The sequence below is a fragment of the Bradysia coprophila genome, chromosome IV (genome assembly GCF_014529535.1).
Source record: "Bradysia coprophila strain Holo2 chromosome IV, BU_Bcop_v1, whole genome shotgun sequence".
NCBI classification, from domain to species: Eukaryota; Metazoa; Arthropoda; class Insecta; order Diptera; family Sciaridae; genus Bradysia; species Bradysia coprophila.
Window position 1 is genome coordinate 1,719,437 of NC_050738.1, and position 25,162 is coordinate 1,744,598.

Genomic DNA, 25,162 nt, shown 5'->3' on the forward strand with positions numbered 1-25,162 from the left:
TAAGCTTTTTTTTTGGTGTGTGCTATCATTCTGTTTAGGAATTATTATGTGATAGTAATTTAACAAGCGATTCATTTAAACAACAGAAAATAATTTAGAAAATATACGTTGTGGGGTGTGGCATACACAAATTATTATAGTCAGCGAACATTGAATGTGATTTGTCGGAAGCGACGACAACGGAAATATATTTCTCTTTATCGGTTTCGTCACGTTTCATTGATTGACAATGGATAAGTTCCATTAAATCTTAAACAAAGTTAAATTACTCGAAAGAATTGATCGCATGAATTGAAAATTCCAATCAATTTCGGAGGGAGTAATAGTTCAGCTAATGCGAAATAAAATTCATGGCAGGCAGGATGTAAAAGCCTTTCAGTTCTCATTTTCTTCCTTTTTCGAATATAAATTTTACTGGAATCCTTTAAGAAATTGGGTGAATCGTTTTGCCGTAGATATTGCTCGATCATGGTGTAAAAATAGGTCACAACTAAGTGACGAAAGGGAAAATAAAATTCAAAGGACATGTTAGTGTTAAATTTACTCAAAAATTGATTGGGCGATAATTCGGGTGATTAATGGATTTCCAAAGAAATTGCTCCAGAATTGTTTGCTTTGTACGTCTGACTTTCCACTTCAAGGAAAACTAATTTAATCGCCTCACGGTAGACGTTGACACTGCATCGAATTTACTTTGATTTGTAATCAACTGCACAAGTTTTTGTGGCACTTATCGTTGCCGTAGCAGGAAACATAATAAAGTGTTATTCTCCAAACAGGCCAGCTTCAGGTTGACCATTAGCCAGTATAGCTAAACGGTTGACCATTAGCCAGTATAGCGAAACATCTGAAGTTGACCTGTTTAGAGATTTTGCGTTTACTGCAGAACCTTTGCGTTTGACTATAAATCATAGTAAATTCGATTTATTGCCATGTACTCTGTGACAATTGGGAAGTCTTTTTTTAACATTTTTCCCATTAACAAATGAGGTGTTTTACTCAAAAACTTGAAGTAAAGTTTCACCGCCGCGCCTTGACTTCACTTCACGTTTTTGAGCAAAAACAATCTAAGGCCAAGCTAATTTACAGATCACCAGGTGGTCTGTCCTTAGATATAACAGATATCTTCTTTGTACGAATTTACACATTCGGGTTGAGTAGCTCAGTCAAATTTCAAACAGTAACGAAATTTTATATCAGAACTTTAAGTGCCATGTCATTGGAATGTTTCTTCAATGCGTTACAGGAAGACTTATAGACAGCATCTTAAAAAACTTTACTTGAAATGTAGCTGAATTTTAATCATTTTCTTAATTCCTGATTCAATTTAAACAATTTTCTTTCAAGTTAATGAGAAAAAATTACATAAATTTTCAAAGCCAAAACCAAAAGTTCCCGAAGTACGTAGGTTCATGTACCGGAGAGTAGGACTTATTTTGGTAAATAAGGCAACCCTTTCACTTATTTCATTGTCAAAGTTCGTCTAATTTTGTACAAATATTTAATGTTGTTATCACAAGTCAATTAGATTTAAGACTTCGTTCGATTCATCTGCTGAAACCTTGGCTGAAACATTCCAGTTTTTTGTAAATATCACAGTTCAGTAGCACACAATACTAAACATAGGAGAAGTACAATACAATTTCGCTCGTCAGTACAGTTTTAGTTCAGTACTTTTTCAGTAAAGTTAAAATGCCCCGCAATGCAGAACCAATCCGATTGTATTCGCTAATCAAATGTCTGTCCGCTGGAGGTTGTTTTTAGTAATAGAAATATTGTGCAAATGCATTACAGTGAAAATTTCAATCAATTTTAGAATATCGACATAACCAATAGGGTCGGTCGATATTTGAATATTTTCCATCCGAGCTTCTGGACCTAGCTGATCCGACTCAGCGAAGTGTAAAGAAAATTTTAAGACCAAAAAAAATATTTTCAAAAATGTTCTATGCTTTGCCCAAGACGATTTTTTGAAAATCTTCTAGTTTTTCGTGGTATCGACAGTCTAAAGGCTTTCTTTTATTTTCACTCGGGACTCAGGATCTTCATAGGAAAACTTACAACACCACTGCTGTTTTTAGCATAAGCAATTTGTAAAACGACATCTAATGTATAAAAATGCGCAACATTTCTATTACATACCGAGTGGTTTTTGACTAATTGCTTAATTGCATTCTTTTTACAAAATGAATTTTATTGTCTATATTACAAAACATCCAGCACTGTAAACATCAATGACTGAAATTGTAATTAAATCCAATACAACTCGGCCGTCGAATAATTCATTTAATCTATTCATCTCTACTTTATAATTATATATCTATACGTGGTTGCATAATAAACTTGTTTATGTGCAACGATTTTCACAACATTCATGTCATCATCGGGAAAAATATGTTTAGAATAGAAAAAAAAACTTTTTTTTTTTGATTTAGTCGATCAATGCATTTGGAAAAGTCGGAAAAAGTGATGGTGTACATTGATTTAATTGAAAGTTTTATAATTTGCATCTAAAAACAACATGGTGAACTTGCAATTATTTATACAATCAACGCAGTGGCTATTACGTATTTTCATCACACAAAATTCACCTTTGAAGATTTTCATTTGACATGGTCGATGATGTAAAGTAAGTCGGTTCTATAGTATGATTTATTTAGAATTCTGTAATCAATATCTGAACTAAATCTGCGGTAACACTAGAGCTTCCATTCCTTTGTCAAGTAATGATATGAGTTGTATTGATGAGATGTTACATCATAAAATTTCACATGTCGAGTTGTTCTATGGGGATATTACATCTAAATATGTTACATCCCATTGTCTCGTTGCTATAGGGTTAAGCGAAACGAGAAATACAAAAGCTCAGGGGCACTGAACTTCTTTTTATATTTTTAATAGCATAGAACTGTTAACCTCCATCAAAGTTTGCATATACTTTCGTCAGAAAATATATATTTTTTTGAAATAATTATACGCAACCAAGAGATCCCAACAGACCGCAAAGTAGAAAAACTTTTTAATTAGTGTACGACCGTTGAAACTTAGTTAAAATTAATGTAACATTATGTTCTGTGTTACGCTAACTATATATAGTGTAATGGTTCTCTTTCAGTAATTCCTTCTAATGTTATCCACCATTTGCAGTAGTTTACAGTGAATAAGACTTAATTTCTGTAGCAAAGGCCTCGACTTCCGTCGTTTCGTTATCAAAAAGGTTGCTTAAATGACTATTATTTATCATTTAATCTCAGTACAACAGTTGGAGAAATATGTTTACATTTTAACCACTTGCCAGCAACGTTTCAATAGCTCAACACAGAGCTTTCCGTATAAAATGTGGTGAACTATTTTTGGGATTTTCCATATTTTCCTTGATTTTTTTACATTTTCAAAACAAACCCGGAAAATGTGTGAAAATTTAGGAAAATATTGGAAAACGTTTTTCCAAAAGTAGTTCCTGCCTCAGCTAAGAGAGCATGTCGCCGTTATAGGATTTAGATTACATCCAAGTAATTAAGAACCGTCTAACATATATCTCGACAAATTCGTTTTGTACATTTTGTATAATTTCCTCTCTTTCGTTTTATTACGACTTTAAAATTCTCAAAGATTAACCTGTCACAGACGGCAAGCAAATTAACAGTTTTACTATCTGATCTATTACTTCATTTGTTCGAAAATTTTCGAAAATTATTTTCAGAAATCTTTTACTTCACTTGTTTTGAACATGCTTTTTGCTATATAAGACATCATTAGTCAAAGCTTGTCGTTTATTATTGCTGTCGTTGTCGATAACAGATGACAGCCGTCTTGTTTTATGCCATGCACGCAGCGGTGTGTGGGTGATTTATTTTAACAGGTAATGATACGATTGAAAAGACAGAGTAGCTATTTGTACTGAAAGAGAATAAAACTTAACGATGAGTCATGGCCAAAGCCGTATAGAAATTTTTTGGCTAAAACTATTAAAGTAATAGATTTTCCAAAAGTAATTCCTGTCTCACTCAGAGGTGTCGCCGTTGTAGGATTTAGACTTCAATCAAGTAATTAAGAACCGTCTGACATACCTCGACAAATTCATTTTGTACCTACATTTTGTATAATTTACTCTTTTTCGTTTTATTTCGCCTTGAAAATTCCCGGAAATTAAGGTCACTTTCGGCGTCTTACATGCAGATCTAATTAACCAGCAAACTCCACACAACTTCACTATTATTTTCCGACTTTTCAAGTCTTGTTTTATGTCAGCACGCAGCGGTGTGTTTTCCCACGAGTTTGTTCCTTATAAAAGGTGTGTTGATGTATCCATGATGTGTATGTTTTACATTATAAAGATAGGATTTATATCAACGAATGTTAGAATCGTATAGCGAGACAATAAAACGAGATGAATCCTGGCCAAAGCCGTATAGCAAAACTTATGTTAAAACTGTTGAAGTAGTAGATTTTCGATTGAATGTATTTAGATCGATAGAAAGGTAGCAAAATCGCTAAAAATACTAAAGAAATTTTTTTGATCTGTGAAAGATGTCTGGTTTGTTTCCTTTGTTTCCTTCTAATTTGAGCGAAACCCTAATACCCAATACATAGGTATGGGAATTGCTCAGATCGACAATTACAATTTTGCTGATGTGTTCTCAGCTTCACTATTCGAACAATCAATACAGTCAGTCAACTGCTTGCACGTGTCCGGATAATATACAGATTTGTTGTCAGAATTCTGGGAAATAAAGCTAAATTACAAATGCTTTTGTTGGAGATATGTTCGAATGTATAATTTTCAGAGAAACTGATATACATTTCCGAGGAATGAGCTACGAGAGCCAATGTATGCTGTGTGGATGTGTATAATAAGATGTTATTGCGATGTATAGTGATAAAAAAAATGTTAAAAATCATTCGGGTTTAGTATATTCAACATTATTATTATACATGGCACTGAACACAATTTTTGTTTTTCGACATTGAAAAAAATGTTTACGATCTGAACAGAAGCGGTTTTTTTTCTGTCGTGCATTTCGTTTTTGGTGATAAAGATAAAAGAGGGAAATTCCGTTAAATATCTTGAAACTCTTTATGGATGTCAATTTATTATTCGTTCCCGAGAACGAATAACATTACACACCAGTGTCGAGAGAATGTGAGAGTTTAGAATAGAATTAATGGAGTTTTCTTTCTCAGCATTTCCCTTTATCTGTATTTTGTAACTATGCGAACAAACAAACACGCACTTAAAGATTTAAAAAAAAGGAGACGACTGTTCTGTTCCACAAAACAAAAGATAAGCTAATGTAGTCGTGCTATATAATACCGACGAAATTCGATCGACATATATTGATGTCTATTAATAAATTATAGAAGTTAAACAGATATTTCTGAGCTATTGTCTTTTGTTGTGAGTGAATAATGTGAATATTGACACGCTCGGTACGGTTTACTCTTACACAAGAGATAGAGACCGCTAGAAGTATCATGTTTCAGCTCAAGTTTCCAATTTTTCTGCAAAATAAAATGTCGTTACTGGGGATAACGTTCACGGAAGCAATGGATTTGAATTTTCAATTAAGCCATCACAAATTGTGACATGATCTGGTTGTCTCAGATTCACACATTCATTTGATGTTCGATGTTGAGTTTTAACGAATAATTAGGACTCCTTAGCATAAATGCTGATAAAAAGTTAATTAGTACCAGAACGTCTGCAACTAACTTCTCACATCCGTTTCCCTTTTTTCCCAACATTTTCATTTTCTCTTCCTCCACAATGTACTTTATACGTCGAGAGTATTCACAATAATGTTCATTCGTTAACCCATACATCTACCCGAAAAGAACCATCCAACATAATGATGATGTGCAATTTGATGTGTTGTTGTGTCGCATTAAATGAATATCAAAGTTGTCTTGGCAGAAACTTTTACATATTACAGCAATGTCTTGAAAATCCGCTCGGTTTTTGTCGATCCGTTGAAAAACTTTGGGTTGTTATTATGCTACATATATTTCATCCACATTTAATGATCCAATGTAGAATAATGATGGAAATGAGTGTATATATATATATAATACGACATCGTTGTCCCATCATGCCATTGTAAAACGCAAGTATATTCAAAAAAAAAACTATTGGCTGTGATTTTCTATAATTTGACTACAGGAAATCAGTCAAGGCTCGTTATTTATACACTGATGACTTTGGTTGTGAAAAAGATTTGTCTGAGACCTGCCACTCAGGGTAGGTGTTTGCGGGAGGTTTTTGACCGTACACATAAGAAATTAAAGTTTGAATTGGAAAACTGTTGTATTCACAATTTTACTTATTTAAAATCGTTGAATCTACTACTTCTTTAGAATCTCTGGAATTATAAAATTTTTCAAATTATTTGGTCCATTTGTAACCGGAGCAAATCTTTATTTCGACTAGAAAAACGTTGTGTTTACCATTTTACGTCACAGAAACTTGTTGGAATTTCTTATTTGGTCCCTTGTTTACCATTAGCATTAACCAACAGGTCAACGGTCCAACCTCAGATCTGAACTCAGCCTGAAGCCTGATTCTATAATTTTGACATGACGCGAATTAACCTACTGAAACCTAATTCTACCTAAGAATTTCGAATTTATAAAATTCGGGTCAAATCACGGAAAATCTAGTTTCAGACTCAGATCAAGGTGTTCCTGTTCCGAGCCTTTTGTTTTGTATGTTTTGTATGTACGAATAATTATCGTTTGATATCTGTATCTGCGTGTCATTATACTGACAAAGAAGGGTTTAAAATTCCAACTCTCTTGGGTAACTTTCCCGGTAATCTACAATGACGGTCACAGCTGTACTTTTCGTATGGAGCGCTACAGCTGTAGCAGTCATTGGTATCGGGGAATCTGGCACACGGTGCCAAAAAAAAATGCGCCTTTAAACTAAATAAAAGGTGAAATCGCACACGCAACAGTATTGCTGCAAATGCTTGATAGCCATGTCATGGACTTAATGACTTCTTTTACAAAATTTTGGTATCGAAAAATCGTGTGCGATTTGTTGACCTTTCAAGTAGTTGAAAAATGCGTTGTTTTAGCACCTCGCCGCAGTCACTGTAGATTACCTGAAGTTAAAGTTACCGGAAACCGGTGAGATTTTCGACTTTTTTTTCGTCAATGTAGTGTATTTATCAAGACTTACTGTCTCTTGGGATGAATTGGAACTAGGAGGTCATACCTCTTTCTGTCTTTTATCAGATTTCTTTAATTCGTCTCAGACGCTTATAAAATTAGATTAAACCTCCCCTAGACCATCTCATAATTCTAAATTTCATCACCAGGATACAATCTCTACTTCTTTCGCTGTAATTCTCCAGTCTTAGTGGAATACAAAATCTAACTTCGTGAGCTGCTGTTGATGCAAATCAGCAGTTATTTCAAATCTATTTCAGAAGATATGTGTGATATTCTCAGTCGTTTTGTAAATTTTATCACGTATTACAACCAATATAGCAAGCCAGGTTTCAATTAACTGAACTAACTCCCAAATCGTCAAGCAGAAAGTATTCGCGGCCCACATCTACTCTCTCATCTGAACCAAATTGAGTAGGTGGATATTGGATATTATTTTGTGGAAAAAAAAGTGAAACAAAAAATTTGTTTGCCGAAAAAATTGTTTCACAAAATTCAGCAATAAAAAAAAACGAAAACACGAATAAGAAACTCTTTGCTAACAGTAAAAGAATTCGCAAATTGTAAAAATACGGAAGAAAAAAAAGAATCAAATCCAATTTTTATCATAAATCTCAAACTTAATTACTGAAATGCCATTATTGGCCTATATCCAAAGCGTATTTTCTCCCTTTTCCATTAATATTTAAACTTTTCCTTCATTTGAAATGTTTTCCTCTGGTACACCCAGTCGTTATATTGATATAGAGTAAAAATTTATTTTTATATATATACGTGTGTGTTCGTACATAACGTGCAGCCAGCGTATACAATATACCTTAACTTACATGTAATATCTACATTACATAAAACCGATGGTGTGCTCTGCTCACAATCGGCTAAGTCGAAACTTAAATTTGTGCGAGGAAAATTGTTATCGTCCTGAAATTATGGAATTATACATGACATATTATACATACAGCATAATGGGAATCTATGAATTATTTGTAAATGACTGGAGCGTATTACGTCTATTAAGTTCACTTTATGTAACGGCTCTTCTATGTATCCTGTATCTATATATATAAAGGTAAATGGTCTATCTCACTCCGCCAATTCTGGGTACAGAAAATTTTATGAAGATAAGAAAACATAAATTTGATGGGAAAACAATGGGGGATGTATTTAACGTCATAATTTCACTGGCAAGACAACAAAATCGTGTGCGGTTACATCACTGACAAGACAACTAAAAACCGCGTGCGGTTTATATCACTGTCATGTCTCGTCCAATTTAATTATGGTTTGATTAAGTGGTCCAACGGACGAACATTGTACAGGATAAATTTTAGAATTTTCCACCAATTTCACAAATTGGTACTGTGGAAACAGGGAACGTTTGTACACAAAACCGCAACCACACACAGCAATGTCTCATTAGTGTGGGTATAATCCATGCAAAACTATTACGCAAATAAAATCATAAAGGTTGGAACAGTGCAGACATTTAGTGGCAACAAAGCCAAGTCTTGAAGAAAGGGTGTCTTCAGATTCGATCTGCTGACGGACAGAAAATTGAGCGGTTAGATGACGATGATTTTTAAATTCACGACCGTTAGATTCGAACAAAACAAGGACATTGAAAAGCTTTCACAAAAAAACTTCCGAAGCTCCACTGCAGAGCAGCGTAAATTTTCATAAATATTCTTTGAAAATAAACTTTGGTAGAACATACCGTTCATCTCGTTCCACGCAAAGACATTATTAGCAAACTTTTATTATGATGTCTATAAAAGGGAAATATGTTAAATATCAACAATCACCACTAGATGATACAACACTATATAAACTGATGTCATCATCACAGTAACAGTAATTTAATCCCTCCAGTCTAACTATGTATACATACTAAAGAGACCCAAAACTTACCCTCCGAAAGCAACAACCTTACTTCTATGCTCTCGATAAAACCCATCCAGTTGTCAACAGTGTTTCGTCGTTTTCTCACAAATTAAAATTCAGCACACGATCTAACCTCGCTTCAATTCATGTCTTAACGAAGTTACCTACATATTGTAGAATATATAGAGAGGACGATTGAAATACACTGCATGTGTATACGAAAATGTTATGCCAACAATAGAAGCATTATTAATAGTCCTACACACATTATCACATGTGCTTAATTCTCCGACAATTTCCAAAATAATTTAAATTTTACAAAAACAAACTGGATATTCGCTCCGATGTTTGATTATCGTGAGGTGCTTAATTCAGCTTCATACATACGGATAAGGTGCACGATGTTACCAGCCAGTACTATCTGCTTAAATGTAGGTCGTTACATGAACATTTTCTAGTTTTTCTTTTTAAAGCAAAGAAATCTGGAGAAAAACAAAATCTTTTTAATATATATATATATGGGGCATATTGACCATTGCTCGCTTGTGTTGTCTCTGCTGATAACAGATAACACATCGTAACTAATATTAAGTTTTTCGTTCAGACATCAGTTTTGTTTGCCAATCGGTATAGAGTATTTACCTTTCCGAAACGCTTATTAAATAGTCCAACGAGCTTATGAGTTATCTGAAGCAATTTGTAATTTAATTTAAATATTGATATCCAGTGAACTGTGTTTAATTGTTATGCATCACATTCAATCCAGGCCAGGTAACGAAATGACTCGATTGAAATATTATTATCACGATAGTAATATAATGTGATGAATTCGTTTGTACGTGTAAAAAGTCTATATATAACTATCAACTGCTATATTCACCTGTTATCGACAACGATGAGAAAAATAATGACAAGCTGTAGGTAATATGGTCATTTATATAATAAAAAGCATGTTAAAAAAATTGAAGTACAAGATTTGAAATCAACAGATTAGAAATACATCGATCGATAGAAGTAATAGACCCGATAGTAATACTGATCAAATGTTTGCCGTCTATAACGGGTTAGCGATAGTTCTACTTTGAGAATTTTTTTCTTTTTTTCTGAGTTTTTACGATAAATCAATCTCTGATAATGAGCCGAAATACTTAGCAAACAAAAATTATGTCTGACCATTCCGAAAATTTTAATTTAAAAATTTAAAGACCAATAGAACTTAGTGACATATTTTCGGTCGAGACACTCTTTAAATCATTTTCAAAACTTTTCTCTGGAAGAACACTGACAGAGTCTGCCTTCTTAAGCCAAAATAACGTATTGCATTGTATTTGTGCTTAGTAGAGCTTTCAAAAGCCCTGAGCTTATTTCGGAATCCATTGTAAAGTGTAAAATATCAGTGGAATACAAAAGAAGCTCATAGCTCAAAAGAAGAGACACACATGCGATACGTTTTTTTTTTGGGTTAGCATGGCAGGAGTAAAAGTATGCTTTTATACAGTGTATACTTACAACACGTAATAGTACATTGATAATCTGTAGGAAAGCCGAAAGCGTGGGATACCATCCCATCCGAAGATAAACAAATTATCCCACGGAAACGTGCGGTATTTTACTCAACAAAGCAACAAACAAACAAAACAAAATTTGGCACAATGAAGTCACGTCATCTCCCTAGACACACACTGCGTTGAGTAAAAATATTTCATTAACCTTTTAAGAGCAAGAGTACCACAGAAACATCTTAAAATCTGTTACCTCTATTGTCCGTTCAATAAAACTTACATTTAGCTACATCGTACCTGATAGTGTGGGTGTTGATGTCCGAAAAGTTAAAAGTAAGGTAAAGCAGTAATATTCCTTCGAGAAAGGGTTACGTGGTAATAATTAATATTTTGGGAAGTGGTGCCAAAGAGTCCTTATTTCATGCAAATTTTGTTACTATTTTTGAACGTTAACAACCGCACTATAAAGCCGTAGTTACCACTAACAGATGAACAGCCAATTTTAAAAGGTTGATGCCTTGATCAACATAATAACTTCCTTAAACCGAAGTTAATCATCTAAGTGGTACCTAATTATCCTCAATTATTCTCAGTCAGTAGTACTGGAGATTTTTTTTAATTAATTCAGTAAGACAGCTAACACGAAATTCGTCTGAGGAGAAAAGAAAGAGTCTCATTGTAGTAATGGATGGGTTTTTTTTCGGAATCGTTACCCATTTTGGGTAAAGTTTAAAAGGATGTTTCATAAATGTAGTCGATATTATCCATCATTGGGACCAATATGATTGACCATTTATTACAACGATTTTCCCTCGACATAAATATCCCTTCTGCCATAATATTTTTGTTCGATGACTCGTTCACATTATTATTTTTGATTCAAAGTATGGTAGGTCGCGCAAATCAAAGTAAATATTGCCATACGTTATGGAAGACTATGTATATTATCATACGTGTATACTACACTACACACACAGTCAATCATCAATAAACACTCTGAACTATAGGAATTTGCCATTTTATCGTATCCCATGTCAAAACAAATATAATATCGAGAACCAACTTAATATTTATCATATAGATGAATATTGAAATTTTAGGTAGTAAATGTATTTTCCACATAATATAGGCACGCGTACACAATGGAGCGAGATGAACATCTCGATGATGTTCTTTATGGTAGAGTAGATAGCTATAAACGGAATATTATACAGTCAGTATATGGGAGTTACGTGGATTCTATCTAGCTGAATCGATGTATGTTTTATATATGGATGTGCGTTCATATATCCTTCCATATTTTGACTATATTCTTCATTGTGTTAAGAGACGCGGTGGCGGCTCATGAATAGGCAAAAGGGGATTTTTTTTATCACCCGGCTAAGGGAAGTTGGTTTATTTATTTATTTTATTGTCTGGTAGTTTTGCTGAGAACCAAGATTATACCGTATTGATTAAATAAATAGATCTCGTTTATTACAACTCACACATTCGATTCGGTTGAGAGGTAATAACAATTCCTGTAAAGATTTTTAGCTAAACAACCTGGCTACAAATACTAAATCTAAAATTTATGACCGAAGTAAAAGAGCACAAAAAATAAACCAACTTTTTGATTTAATATGCAATTGAATGATTGGATGAGTTGATACCGATTCAAATATGCTTAGGTCAGAATTGTATATGAGACTGATACATTATGGCAATCGTTCAACATCTTAAGAGTGATATCGCGAAATCTTCGAACATTCGGCTAGCTATGCCATCCGGATTTTTGATGATTATGGTACCCATCGAATCCTTGGTTCATTACGAGTTCAACGAGGTACATCTCGCCTCTATCGGATTTGTTGTTTTCGTGGTAAAGCTGTTTGAAAAGTGGTTGGTTTTTTAGGGGGAAATTTTTTCATCCTGATTATCTCGGGAAATAAGGGGTCGACTTCGTTCAAATTTTGGGGGATTTTAGTGCTAGACTAGGCTGATTTAATAAGCTATAAAATACGTCGGGCTGTTGGTTGTACTGGCTTCAGTGACTCTATGAAGAAACATTTTCTCTGACTAATAACGACTGCGCGCATCAGCAAATCTGATGGTTTAGGGTTCCGTAGGAAGGCCTAGTCTCGGTACTTTCTAAAAATATAAAAACTTGCGCTGGAGGGTCTATTGGCAATAAGAGATAGGGCAATTTCTAAGATGTCACCTAGTACTCCAAAAAACATTCGACCAGTTGTCGACCACTTCCATTTTTTCAGCTAAAAAATGCCTTATTTGTTTGTCTAACACGAAAACACTCCAAGCAAAAGCAAAAGCAAAAGCAAAAACCAAATTTTACCCAAATCCGTCGAATCACAGAAAAGGTTCACGGCGAGCTTCAAAAAATGGAACCCTAAGCCATTAGGTTTGCTGATGCGCGCAATCGTTATTAGTCAGAGAAAATTTTTTCTTCATACAGTCACTGAAGCCAGTACAACCAACAGCCCGACGTATTTTATAGCTTATGTGATCGGTCTAGTCTAGCACTAAAATCGCTAAAATTTGAACGAAATCGACCCGTTATTGCCCGAGATAATCAGGATGAAAAAAGCAAGGATTCGATGGGTGTCATACTCGTCAAAAATCCAGATATGTTGAATTTGTCCTCCATACAAATTGTTCGAAGATTTCGCGATATCACTCTTAAACTTCAATATAAACACAGAATCGCTCAGTTTAGATGATTTTTTATTGCCAAGTCCTTAATATCATCTTAATACTGAACTGATAGAGGATACCTTAACGATTAAATCTGTTACTTCTTTTGTTCAAAACATCGTCAGGTGTTTTGTATAAAATTGTTTATGTAAAATACTGCCCTACAAAGCATAAAAGAAAATGCAAGATTTTGTGAGAGAACTTCGCTCTCAAAATCTTGCGTCCCCTTTGCATCAAGTTCTTTACGCGTTGTAGGATATAAACTTGGAGGCTCGAAAAAGCTTCTCGGGCGTTATATGTAGAAAATTTGTGAAAAACCCTTCATTGCATTCTATTTAAACAAGTAATGTGTAGTAGTTCATAAATGGATTTTCACATTATTTTACGCACTAGTGTAAAAGCGACGTTTGTAAAAATGAAGATCCCATTTCTGTACATAAAATCGTGTTCCTATCTTGTGCCTAAACTAGAAATGTCGCATACGATGTGTTGTCAACGCTTCACCTCGCGTCGACATCTTTTGAGCAAAATATTGATTCAGGTACATGCTAGCAAAACGGCTAATACTTCTATAGTTTCACTATGTGTTGTGTTACATATATAAGAACACTAGTCATAGAGCTCATTGCTCATCTTCGTCCTCATATAGTCGATAACACATGACTAGTCTTTAGTGCCATTTCCGTTTCCACAGTATATTCGCATTCATCAATTTAGCATTGCACTAAGGTACGCTCGATTTTACGTCACACCATAACACAAAAGAGTGATAATAAATTTAAATAAAAAAAAAAAATTAAAGAAAAAAGGAAAAATTGCAGTCATTCCATCAACTCCGTTCAAATAGTTCACATTAGGTAGATTGAACGGAAATATTTCTCGCTGAAGAGAAAAACGTAAATTTTTACGTTATCAGTCCGTGCAGCACAATGACACTGCGAGATAACATTAAATTCCACGTTTATGTGAAGTCGTAAAAGCTTTACACAAAAGCTCAATCTACCTATTATGATCAATAAAAGTGAATATTTCTTTTATGAATTCTTTCATGGAGATGAAGAAATGGAATGCATTGCATTGTTGTGAATTCTAGAACTATATATAGACCCTGCGAAATATACAATTTTTAATGAACATTTTCTTTCGTATATAATTGTGTGTGTGTGTGTGTATACCAAGTACACGTTCATTGTCATCGAAGAGAAAGCGTACACAACGGTTACGAAGAACGTAATCGTTTCGGCGAGGTAGATTTTTTTTTTTCGTTTAAAGTACCCTAAAGATGTGAAGATAAACAGCGTAATGATTGGGTCTTCCTGCCACTCAGTAATTATGAAACGCAAATAGCATATAGTTCAAGAAATTATCTCACATTTCAGTTGACGATGGAACTGAAAACACTTAAGTATACATATTATGGTTTCCTCTCTAAGTTTCATTATTTTTCTAAATGGGTGAAAAATGAAGATTACTTAAGAAGTCGTACAACATAATGTGTGTCAAGTTGAAACGTGTTGTACTTTTACAGCAGTGTTCTATACGTCAACTTGAAATGTTTATACGTTTGCGAGAAAAAAAACCCACGAACACGAACAAAAATTGTGTTTTTTTTCTTCTCTAAATTGAAATTTCAACAACCTGAAGACGCACTTAAAACACTCCGTTTCGAAAACCATGAAAAAAGGCGTCGACAGCGAGGGCCCACAATTCAACGAAAAAAAAAGCTCAACGTTTGCCTATTGAGGTAAAACAATACGGATGAATTGTTTATACCACCAACGTTACCGTATCCATATCGGCATTTCCCTGCTTAAACGTCGGAACGTGTTGCAAGACTGTGTAATTCTTAATATTAACTTGACATGAAAGGTTTGTTCGGAATAATCGAAAATGAATGTTGATTTTCGGATGGAAATGCATTGCGAAACAAAGGAATTGTATGCGAAGTGACATTCTAACACCACTTGAATGCCACAGATGTTATGGAAACCGATAGGGAAATGGTTGAATGTTGAAATTAAATGAGTCTATTATAACATTATGGGGTGGGGTGTTAGCAGCATACCAAGTGCCATTGTGTACTATCGAATCTCTGTGGACTTATGTCGACGGATTGAACGCATCAATAACTATGTGCTGGTAAGGATATAATATCCTTTAGAAATGTTTCCTGACGTTCACCAGTTTCTTATCGTTTCATTTAATTTAAATCTGCCGAGTCGCATGATTCAGAAAATTTTTATCTCAATGAAAAGCTCTGTCTGATGTGTACATGTGCCGTTTAAAGGTACATGAAACATAACCTCCGTATTCCTCTACGAACGCCCACATATTTTATTTTTACTCATTTCATATTTAAAGAACGGAACTGCGAAATTACAAAACCTCTTGTTCAACTTAAAAATACAGAACACATTTTTAACTTCATCTCATATAAATACCCATCGGCGGCGGGTTTAGCAAGCTCATTCCGTAACACGATCACATAGACATATACTACATGTACTACATACCTATATGTATGAAATTGCTGGGCTGTGTTATATAAAATATAATTTTTTTATTATCTCATCACCGGATGTGAAGTAAAGAATCCGTATTTGTGCCACTGTACGTATATTTATATTCTATATAACATACATAGAACATAATACACATGGTTACATCACACCTTTATTCATAATATAAGACGTCGACCATAAAACCATCAATGCGATTTATATACAAATTTTTACCCATATTTGCTACGGGTGAAATAAAAGTGTAAAAAAAAAACTTAAAAATACTTTCGAGTACATGTCTTTCAAAATTGGTGTACCGTGTGTGTATACACATCAATGAACGAATGTGGCGGGATTTGTGATAGGAAAAAGTTGTGTGTGTCAGACACACGATGCTGGGAAAATCATTTTGTATACATATGCTCCGATCGTGGAGTGAATAAAAATGTTTCGCTGGATATGACCTACTAATCTTCTACTTATTTAAATTGTTAATCGAATTCTATTTGCGAAAATGTATGCACAAACATGTTATACACAACATGTATGTGACAATGTATCGTACATTTAGAGCTTCACTGTTGAAAGTTAATGGAGAAAGAGGGAAGTCACTAACGTTAGTTGGTACAATTTTTTGGTTGTTTAAGGTTCTGATTAAATACGTCCTAGGTCGTGTTGCTTTAAGCTTATCAGCTCGAAGTAACAAAGCCTAAGAAGTGTTTAATTGGTACAGACTTCCATATATCAGATGAATTCATACAATCGCTAAACCGAACTGGTGTGCATACCAGTTCTGTTTAGCGATTGTACTTCGAATAGAATGTAAAAACTGCGTCACTTCAGATTATTAAAGACAGTAAACATAGAATAGGTACACAAATTGGCTAGAACTATTTTCCATATTTTCCAAGATTTTCTCATATTTTTCTAGATTTTCACACATTTTCCTAAATTTTGCTATATTTTCCTGAATTTTCCACAAAAATGTGAAAATTTGGAAAAATTTAGGAAAATTCGGGAAAATCTGTAAATTGCCCACAATTTCATAAAATAAATCTCTGATATGGGTGGCACTGAAGACTGGCGAGTAGTCCACTTTAAGAATGTACAGCTAAATAACTACGAATAAATAGGACGCCTAAAGCGACGAGTAGTATTCAAACTGCTGACGACATGGTGGATCAGCTCCCGACGACGAAAACTTCATCGTATAAAACTCTTGTAAACAACAAACATTTCTAGACTGGCAACCCTCGAAGCTAATTACTCTCAACGATTCTAAATACTAAACAAAACAGCAAATGTTTTGATTCAAACTTTCAAGAGTTCGTAATTGGTTACTTCACAGAATCGCAACTTTGTTAGAACACATCTCTCGTGTAATTCTGATAGTTCCGTAAACCTCGAGCAAAGATTCGATGCTCTCAATGGCTTATAACTTTCGAGATCTCGTAACTCTCACCACACCCATGAAGAATTTTGTTTCGCCAATGTTACATCTCAAACAGCAGTTTCACTTAGCAACAAAAATATTTTACGCTGCTGGCTGTCCAAATAATACGGCTTGATTGCATGCAACTGTTGGCATAATTCAATCCTTGAAAAGCTATTTGCAGTTTCTCTGCGATGTTTGTTTATTTTTCGCAACAAGTGAACAAAAAGCAAATTGAAAGAGATACCGAAGATATGGCGCGTCTTACATATACAACGTATTTTACAATGAATAGAAAACTTTGGCATATGGCGGTAGTTGGATTGCTTTATAGAATTAATTTTATTTAAAAAAAAACGGTTATCAGCTTCGACTCAAATCCATCTTCAAAGTTCGAAATTTATTTAGTTTCGTATTTTTCTACAATTCAATTTAGAGACATGTTGGAAGCGAGCTTCCTTTCCACTTCATAAGAGAGGTGTTGAATAGATTTCCCAGACTTTTATAAATCCAGATTCGGCTAAAATAAAATTTACGAAATTTCGTTAAAGATTTTCCGTGTCGTTTTCACTGTATGTTTGACAATAAACGAATATAAATGGCTCCGAAAGTTACCACAGTGCCGGAGTAATCTTACTGGAAATTCGGGGGATTCTCAAAGGGCCTTTTGTATAAGTAGGGCGAAGACCCGAATGGGGTTTTTTCGCATTGAGTTATTTGTAAAATTTAAAGCTCATTTGTTATTAAGTATCCTCTTTCAATTCGTTTAATGATATGACACAGGACATGGCTCTTCCAAAGATTTTTTTTCACTCGCTCCGCTCGCGATGTACGAACACCGTATAGTCGTATGAGCCGAAGGGATTTTTTGAGCCAGTCCGGCACTGTTGTTACCTACAAACTAAACTGAAAACTATGAGGAAAATGTTTTTTTATGATGTTCCGGGACGGACGGATGGTGTTTGGAAACAGCTGGCTTTGTAGTTGAATTAAAACAGAAAGTATGAGAGTTTAGTGTACATTAGGAAATTGGATAAAATAAATGTGTCGGTTCGGTATAGAACGCAACAGGGGAATTATAACGCCCGAACCAACTTTATCACCGCAAATATTCAATTTCAAAATCCGTCGCTCTGAAATTAATTGAATTTTATTTCGCTTTACAGAAACGAAAACAAAGCCATTCAAAATGAGCGGACTCGGGTCAACGGAATACTCGTCAACGCCGTTGATGGGACCACCGGACGACCTATTCAATATTTCAGCAAATGCATCGGTGGCCACCGAGACGGGTTTGCGATTTTCGATACCGAAAATCATTATCATCGCTCTTTTTGCATCGATTGCCAGCATAGCCACAGTTGTTGGCAATGTTATGGTGATGATTTCGTTCAAAATCGATAAACAGTTGCAAACGATAAGCAACTACTTTCTGTTTTCGTTGGCTATAGCAGGTGTGTGTTCGTGTGCGGAAAATAGATTTTTATTCGATATGCTTGCGTGAATTCGTGAACACAAATTTGCACTCTATTTCAGATTTTGCCATCGGACTGATATCGATGCCACTGTTTACAGTGACAACGTTATTGGGTTATTGGCCGTTGGGACCATATGTTTGCGATACATGGCTTGCGTTAGACTATCTTGCATCGAACGCGTCGGTACTAAATTTACTAATCATTAGCTTCGATCGCTATTTTAGTGTTACTAGACCGCTAACATATCGAGCTAAGAGAACAACGAATCGTGGTAAGTAATTTGATTGCTACGTCTGACCAGTGAACCAAAAAATTTTATAAAATAATTTTCATTCCAAGCCGCAATTATGATTGGTAAGTGAACCCTCAACTGAACGCCAGCGACATTCGGAAATTATTTCTCGTTTCGTAACTCCCTTCAACTAACAATTTTCTTAATTCAAGGTGCTGCTTGGGGTATAAGTTTATTGTTATGGCCGCCGTGGATCTACAGTTGGCCTTACATTGAGGGTAAACGAACAGTGCCGCAAAACGAGTGCTACATTCAGTTCATCGAAACGAACCATTACATTACATTTGGAACCGCTATTGCAGCCTTTTATGTGCCTGTGACAGTTATGTGCTTTTTGTATTATAGGATATGGCGAGAAACGAAAAAACGGCAAAAAGATTTGCCGAATTTACAGGCTGGAAAAAAAGATTCGTCAAAACGATCGAATTCGAGGTGAGTACATCTAGTCCGTTGGGCCTGCTATTATTAACTTCACGTGTAAATCCTGGAAATGGAACTTTTTGTGTGAAATTTATCGATCGAGGCGTAGCCGAGGTCGGAAACACAGAAGAAGTGCCATTTCCAGTATTTGAGTATTTGTTCCATTAGTTCACATTTTTGAGTAAATGCAATTTTTGTGTGTTCATTTTCGCATTTACCGACCAGGAGCACGTATACGTTGCTCAAAAATTGTATTTTGCTATGACGTCCCCACTCGTCAAAATAAAAATTTTAAACCACTGACGTATAGTATCAGCGCTAGCATCCGACGCTGCAAGCGAAACAATAGAACCGAAATGAATTTCTCTCTGAAATGTTTTGTGCTTGTAAAAGTTGTAATTTCGTCGGTCCCACATAACAAATATTTCAGATTAAATTTGACAATGTAAAGAGCAGTGACATCCTTTTTCGATTTTTTAATGGGAAAATATATGAATTTCGTTTTGTGAGAAGAATGTTCGAAATGAAATCAGATAAGAGCGTGTTTCCCCCGGTGAAGGGAAACAACGGAACGGTTTGTGTTTTGAATCGAATATGTCACTTATAACGTGGAATAGTATTGTGTTAGTCAGCTCAAGTACACTTTGATATATATGTGGAATTGCGAAGTGGAAAAATCACATAACTTTATCTCACATGACCCAGTTCCAAAAGTTTTTGCATAAAATCTACGGTATGGCCATTGTTCAGCATTACACGATGTAGAAGTACGAAATAACAGGGGAAATGTTATAAGGCGAAATGTGTACACATTTGCTAGGGATAGAGATCATTTCGAAAATAGAATGAGCGGAAGCTAAACATACGATTACATGTTACACACCTTACAACAAAACGAGATTGCCATTATTATCAATGCTGTCAACAGTGTCAGACGCTTATTTTCTATTTTCTAAAATGTGGAATATAAACCGCATTGTGTGTTGTGTGGCACTCATTGAAATGAATGTAATGCTAGCAAAACACACCGGCTCCTTTCGAAATGGCGACATATTTCAAATCCGATATATCCTTTGCAACAATTCAAAATTGATATAAATAGCACGAATGAGAGTATACCGCCAGAGCACGATAATGCCATTGAATCAATGAAACGTTTTAATAGAACGTCGTCGTCAATAGCACACATAATTGCACACGCTTCAGTACATCGAAAATAGTTATTTCCGTTGATATTTGCAAGAATAGGCAATCACTGGGTGCAATTCATACATACATTGTACGTTACACAGCATGTTACCGGCATCAGTCTTTTACATTTCTTGATCTCAACATGCTTAAGAGATTCACACAAAATTCTTTTACTTCATTAGTTTCACCATACATTTTGCCGCATTTCGCTAAGAAAGACACATTGTGGTGAATAGAACTTGTTTATTTCTGCAGCTACTGTCGCTAACAGATGACATAGCCGTCAGGTCTGTAAATTCAATCTGTGGACTCACATGAAAATATTAGTGAAGTCGCAGCATTAAACTTGAACTATAATCCAAGCGTATTCTCATTTAGAGCTACGCATCGCTATTTGAGAACATTGATATCCGAGCACTTAAACTGTCTGCCATCTGTTATCGATAAGGATGACAATAGTAAGCGATGGCCTCTGGCCAGTGTTCTGTTTCATAGCAAAGCGTATGTAAATGAAGTAAAAGATTCTACGTGTTACAGCTATGTAAACTGCTCTAAAATTCAGAACGTACTAGCTCCTAAATTATTTTGCGAATGAGTAAGTTGTGGAAATCGTCATTCGTTTCTTGTGCTGCCAGTCGGCTCCTGAATTTTTTATTTTGTCAAGGGGAGGTAAGGCCTTCATTTAGGTATCACGGACATAATGTAATCACAAAGCAGTGACCAAGAGAGATGTATAGACATTAGAGCTTTGAAATGCTTTGTTGAGATAAATTTTGTGTTTATTTCGGAAAGAAAAGAAAGAAAATTTGGTGGTCTGCGGACGATCCTAGATACACTCGAACCACAAATTTTCTTCCCTTACTTAACCAAATAATTATTGCACATTCTAAATATTCAGTATCCTGTCACATACGGCTATTCAGCTGTTATCGATAATGATGACAAAAATAATGACAAGCTCTGGGTAATATGGTCATTTATGTAGTAAAATGCATGTTAAAAAAATTGAAGTACAAGATTTGAAATCAACAGATTGAAAATATTTTGATCGATAGAAGTAATAGACCCGACAATAATACTTGTGATATGCTTGCCGTGGTTAACAGGATATATATGTACATATTTGCAGGATATCACTTGCCTAGACATTAGGGTGGGTCGTATTTTCATTTTTTTTTTATTTTAGAAGGCCTGGCCCCAGGCTGTACTTAGAATTGACCAAGGAATCCGAAACAGCAAAAAAAAATTCAAAAATTAATTTTTCCCTTGCCTCTAGGCTGATTTTGATTTTCGGGGTAGTAGCATGAAATTGCACACATTGTTGACTGATATCTCGGGCATTTGGGAACAGAAGGCATTACTGCTAACTGTAGTTAATAGCTGAGGAGTCAAGCTATGAAATACCATAAGAACGTTGTTGACCTTCGCCTTCACTCGAGCAGAGTAACTCTGTCAGTGTTCCCGACTAAGACTTTTCGACAAAAAAAATCAACTTTATTTGCAAATAAAATCGACAAATCATGACATAATACGTCGTGTGAGGTATGTCTGTCTCATAGAGAATCCATTGCAGAGAAGTTTGTTGAAAACGAGTTGAAAAAACTCACAGGAGCTCTGTTTTCGAAGCCCAAATTTGGCAATTTTTTGTTAGAATGAAAAAGTCTTATGGTATTTTATAGCTTGACTCCTCAGCTATTAACTACAGTTAGCAGTAATGCCTTCTGTTCCCAAATGCCCGAGTTATCAGTCAACAATGTGTGCAATTTCATGCTACTACCCCGAAAATCAAAATCAGCCTAGAGGCAAGGGAAAAATAAATTTTTGATTTTTTTTTTGCTGTTTCGGATTCCTTGGTCATTTTTAAGTACAGCCTGGGGCCAGGCCTTCTAAAATAAAAACAAAATGAAAATACGACCCACCCTACTAGGCATCATTTCAGACTTTAAAATGTGTTTCGCAGTCTGGCATTGTAAAAACGATACATTTTCTGAAGCAATATCCCCGATACATAATACCAATTGTTGGCTATAAATATTGTTAAGGCACTCTGAACTAAATACGCTAGCAAATACCAACGCCATGCTCCTTGTTCCGAATGGCGACATATATTTCCAATCTAATATCCTTTATAAATAGCAGAAACGAGAGAATATGGAGTACGATAATTCCATTGAATCGATCAATTGTTTTAATAATCTCTCGTCGTCGATAACATAAATCCCCATAATTCGCTTTAAATGTCGCAACGAATTGGAACATTTCCGTTTAATTATAAAATTTTCATAGCAGCCCCGGTATGGTAGAGTGGAATATGGGTATATTGAACAATAAAAATAAATAAATGAAATTAAAAACTGTTCACAAATATCTCGGACAAATTAAAGGTGTAGTTGGGTAGAGGGTTTTTTTTGTTGGAGGAATGTTAGTCAGTTGCGAAGACATAGAGCGGTACAAATTAACTTTCGAAAATTGAATTAAATTTAATTAAAAATGTTAACGTAGCGAAAGGCGGTCTGGATTCTCTGGATTGCAAAAATTTTACTTTTTACTGTTTTACTAACCACGATGAATCGTCGTAAAATCAATAAACCTGTTACATCTTCAAGTGTCTTTAACCGATTGATTTGAAATCTTTTACTTCATTATTTTTAGATTTTTAGGCACCAGGTTTCGCGCACCTATTATTCTTTCAATAATAAAGTGACTTAAATCTGACATCAACATTTACCGGTATATGCATAAATTGCCGGCAAAGTTTACGATTTCGTTGAAAAACGGAGCTCCACATCTGAGTTCAAAATGTTACGACCCAAATTGATGAAATGATTTCGTCAGCATTCATGAGCTACATCATCACCATGCTTTATTCAAAGAGGAAGTAAAATTGTAATTAATTCATAAAAGTGAAATTTGCTAAACAAAAATTCGTTTACTCAATCCTAAGTGTCTAAAACACCCATCCAGGGTACGTTTTACTGTTATACGTTTCTATCACTAATCGTGTATGCTAATGCAAACATAAGAAGCAATTTTCTTCTTATCGTTTCATCGTACTTGTCTTATAGATAAATACGCATTCTCCGATCTCATAACTTTCGCCCTTCACCCATATTTTCAGCCGAACAAATTAATTTTCTTTCAGCCGCGTATTATATTCATAATACACCGTGGAATTACGAAAACTGAATTCTCGAACATATCTTCTTCTTCCTTCCTCGTCGTCTTTATTTAAACTTTGTGTACTCACATACATTAAGGTTTTCCAACGTTACAGCACAATGATCGGGGAAACATTTTTATCATTTTCTTAATTTATTTACAATGCGATGGTTCCTTACGGCTCAAGACAACCCTTTCAGAATTTCCGCTCTTTTATGCATAATATTAAAAATTCTTCGTCATCAAATTTCATAGACGGAAAATTTTTGTTTGTTAGACAGAATATTATATTGGAGCGTTCGGGTGACTTTGCGTAGGAAAACATTTTCTTTTCCCCAACAGTAATGATAAACCAAGAATGTCGTTGCGTTGTATGTTGGATCGACACTACATACCTCGGGTGACAGTGCGAACTTATGTAGTTGCTTGCTTTAGTGGATGGAACACTGAATATTGATTACGTGCAATTATATCAAAATGTACTGGTAAATACTTCACCTGTTAACAGCAGCGACGACAAAATAATTACTGAATTCTGGCCAAAAATGCTGTCTTTTATAGCAAAGTAATTGGAAAACCTAAGAAGTTAACGACTTTGCGGAATGAAATATGAAAAGAAGTAATAGATTTGGTTATTACCAAAAGTTGAAATTGCAAAAGATATTTTTTTAAAGCCGTTTAGACGACGCTAAATTACAACAGCTCAATTTTCGAACACTAAACTCTGAATTTTACCCTTTCACAAACTGTTGTCTCCAAATCATTAAATCTGTGACGTTATGTGTTGAACGAATTACCAAGCGGTTGATGGAAAATCTTTTGATTCTTCATATATTTCTTTAAACTAAAATACAAGCATAACCTTTGTGAAAAAATCTTTGTTAGCAGAATCATTTGTAAAGCTTTGACGTCATCTCCTCGTTGTATTGTTTATTTAAAACTTTAATTTCAATTGTGTTGTTTTCCTGATGAGATTGTAACTTGTAACTCATAAAACTAATCAAAGAAAAATCTGATTCATTTTACATTAAGATTTATTTAGCTAATGCAAATGTTTGCCTTTACTCTTCGGAAGACAGTGACTTTTGTGGAATTTGTCACACGAGAGTCGCTTTTTTTAGAAACAGGAACAATAGTAAGGTAAGCGAGGTAGTAGCTGCCCGGCTAAGCAATTTTTCAACTTTGGTCATCAGTATCTCAGGATGATTTCGATGAAGCTAAGTTTTTCCTTCGTCAGAATTTAATTTGATCTGTTCCCATTCCGTAGAATATCAGAAATATTGACAATTAATTAATTTTTATTGTAAAAAACTGATTTTACTGAAGCACTGCTTTTGATGCAGTAGCTGACCACTAAAAAACGGATGTTTTTATACCTGACCAGTCTTGTTGCAGTAGTTGATCGCTATTTTTGATGCAATGTTTTGACCACCATGTAATTAATC

The 25,162-nt window shown here is 34.9% G+C and overlaps 1 protein-coding gene across 2 annotated transcripts in view; it reads left to right on the forward strand.

Annotated features, from left to right (window-relative positions):
• Positions 1–25,162, forward strand: part of LOC119066137 (muscarinic acetylcholine receptor DM1) — a 59,461-nt gene that overhangs the window by 30,243 nt on the left and 4,056 nt on the right. For both annotated transcript variants that reach the window (XM_037168428.1, XM_037168429.1), the window contains exons 3-6: positions 18,344–18,631; positions 18,714–18,926; positions 18,995–19,009; positions 19,100–19,379. In XM_037168428.1, the coding sequence (XP_037024323.1) occupies positions 18,367–18,631; positions 18,714–18,926; positions 18,995–19,009; positions 19,100–19,379 (773 nt within the window). In that variant the 5' untranslated portion in view covers positions 18,344–18,366. The remainder of the gene's footprint in view (positions 1–18,343; positions 18,632–18,713; positions 18,927–18,994; positions 19,010–19,099; positions 19,380–25,162) is intronic.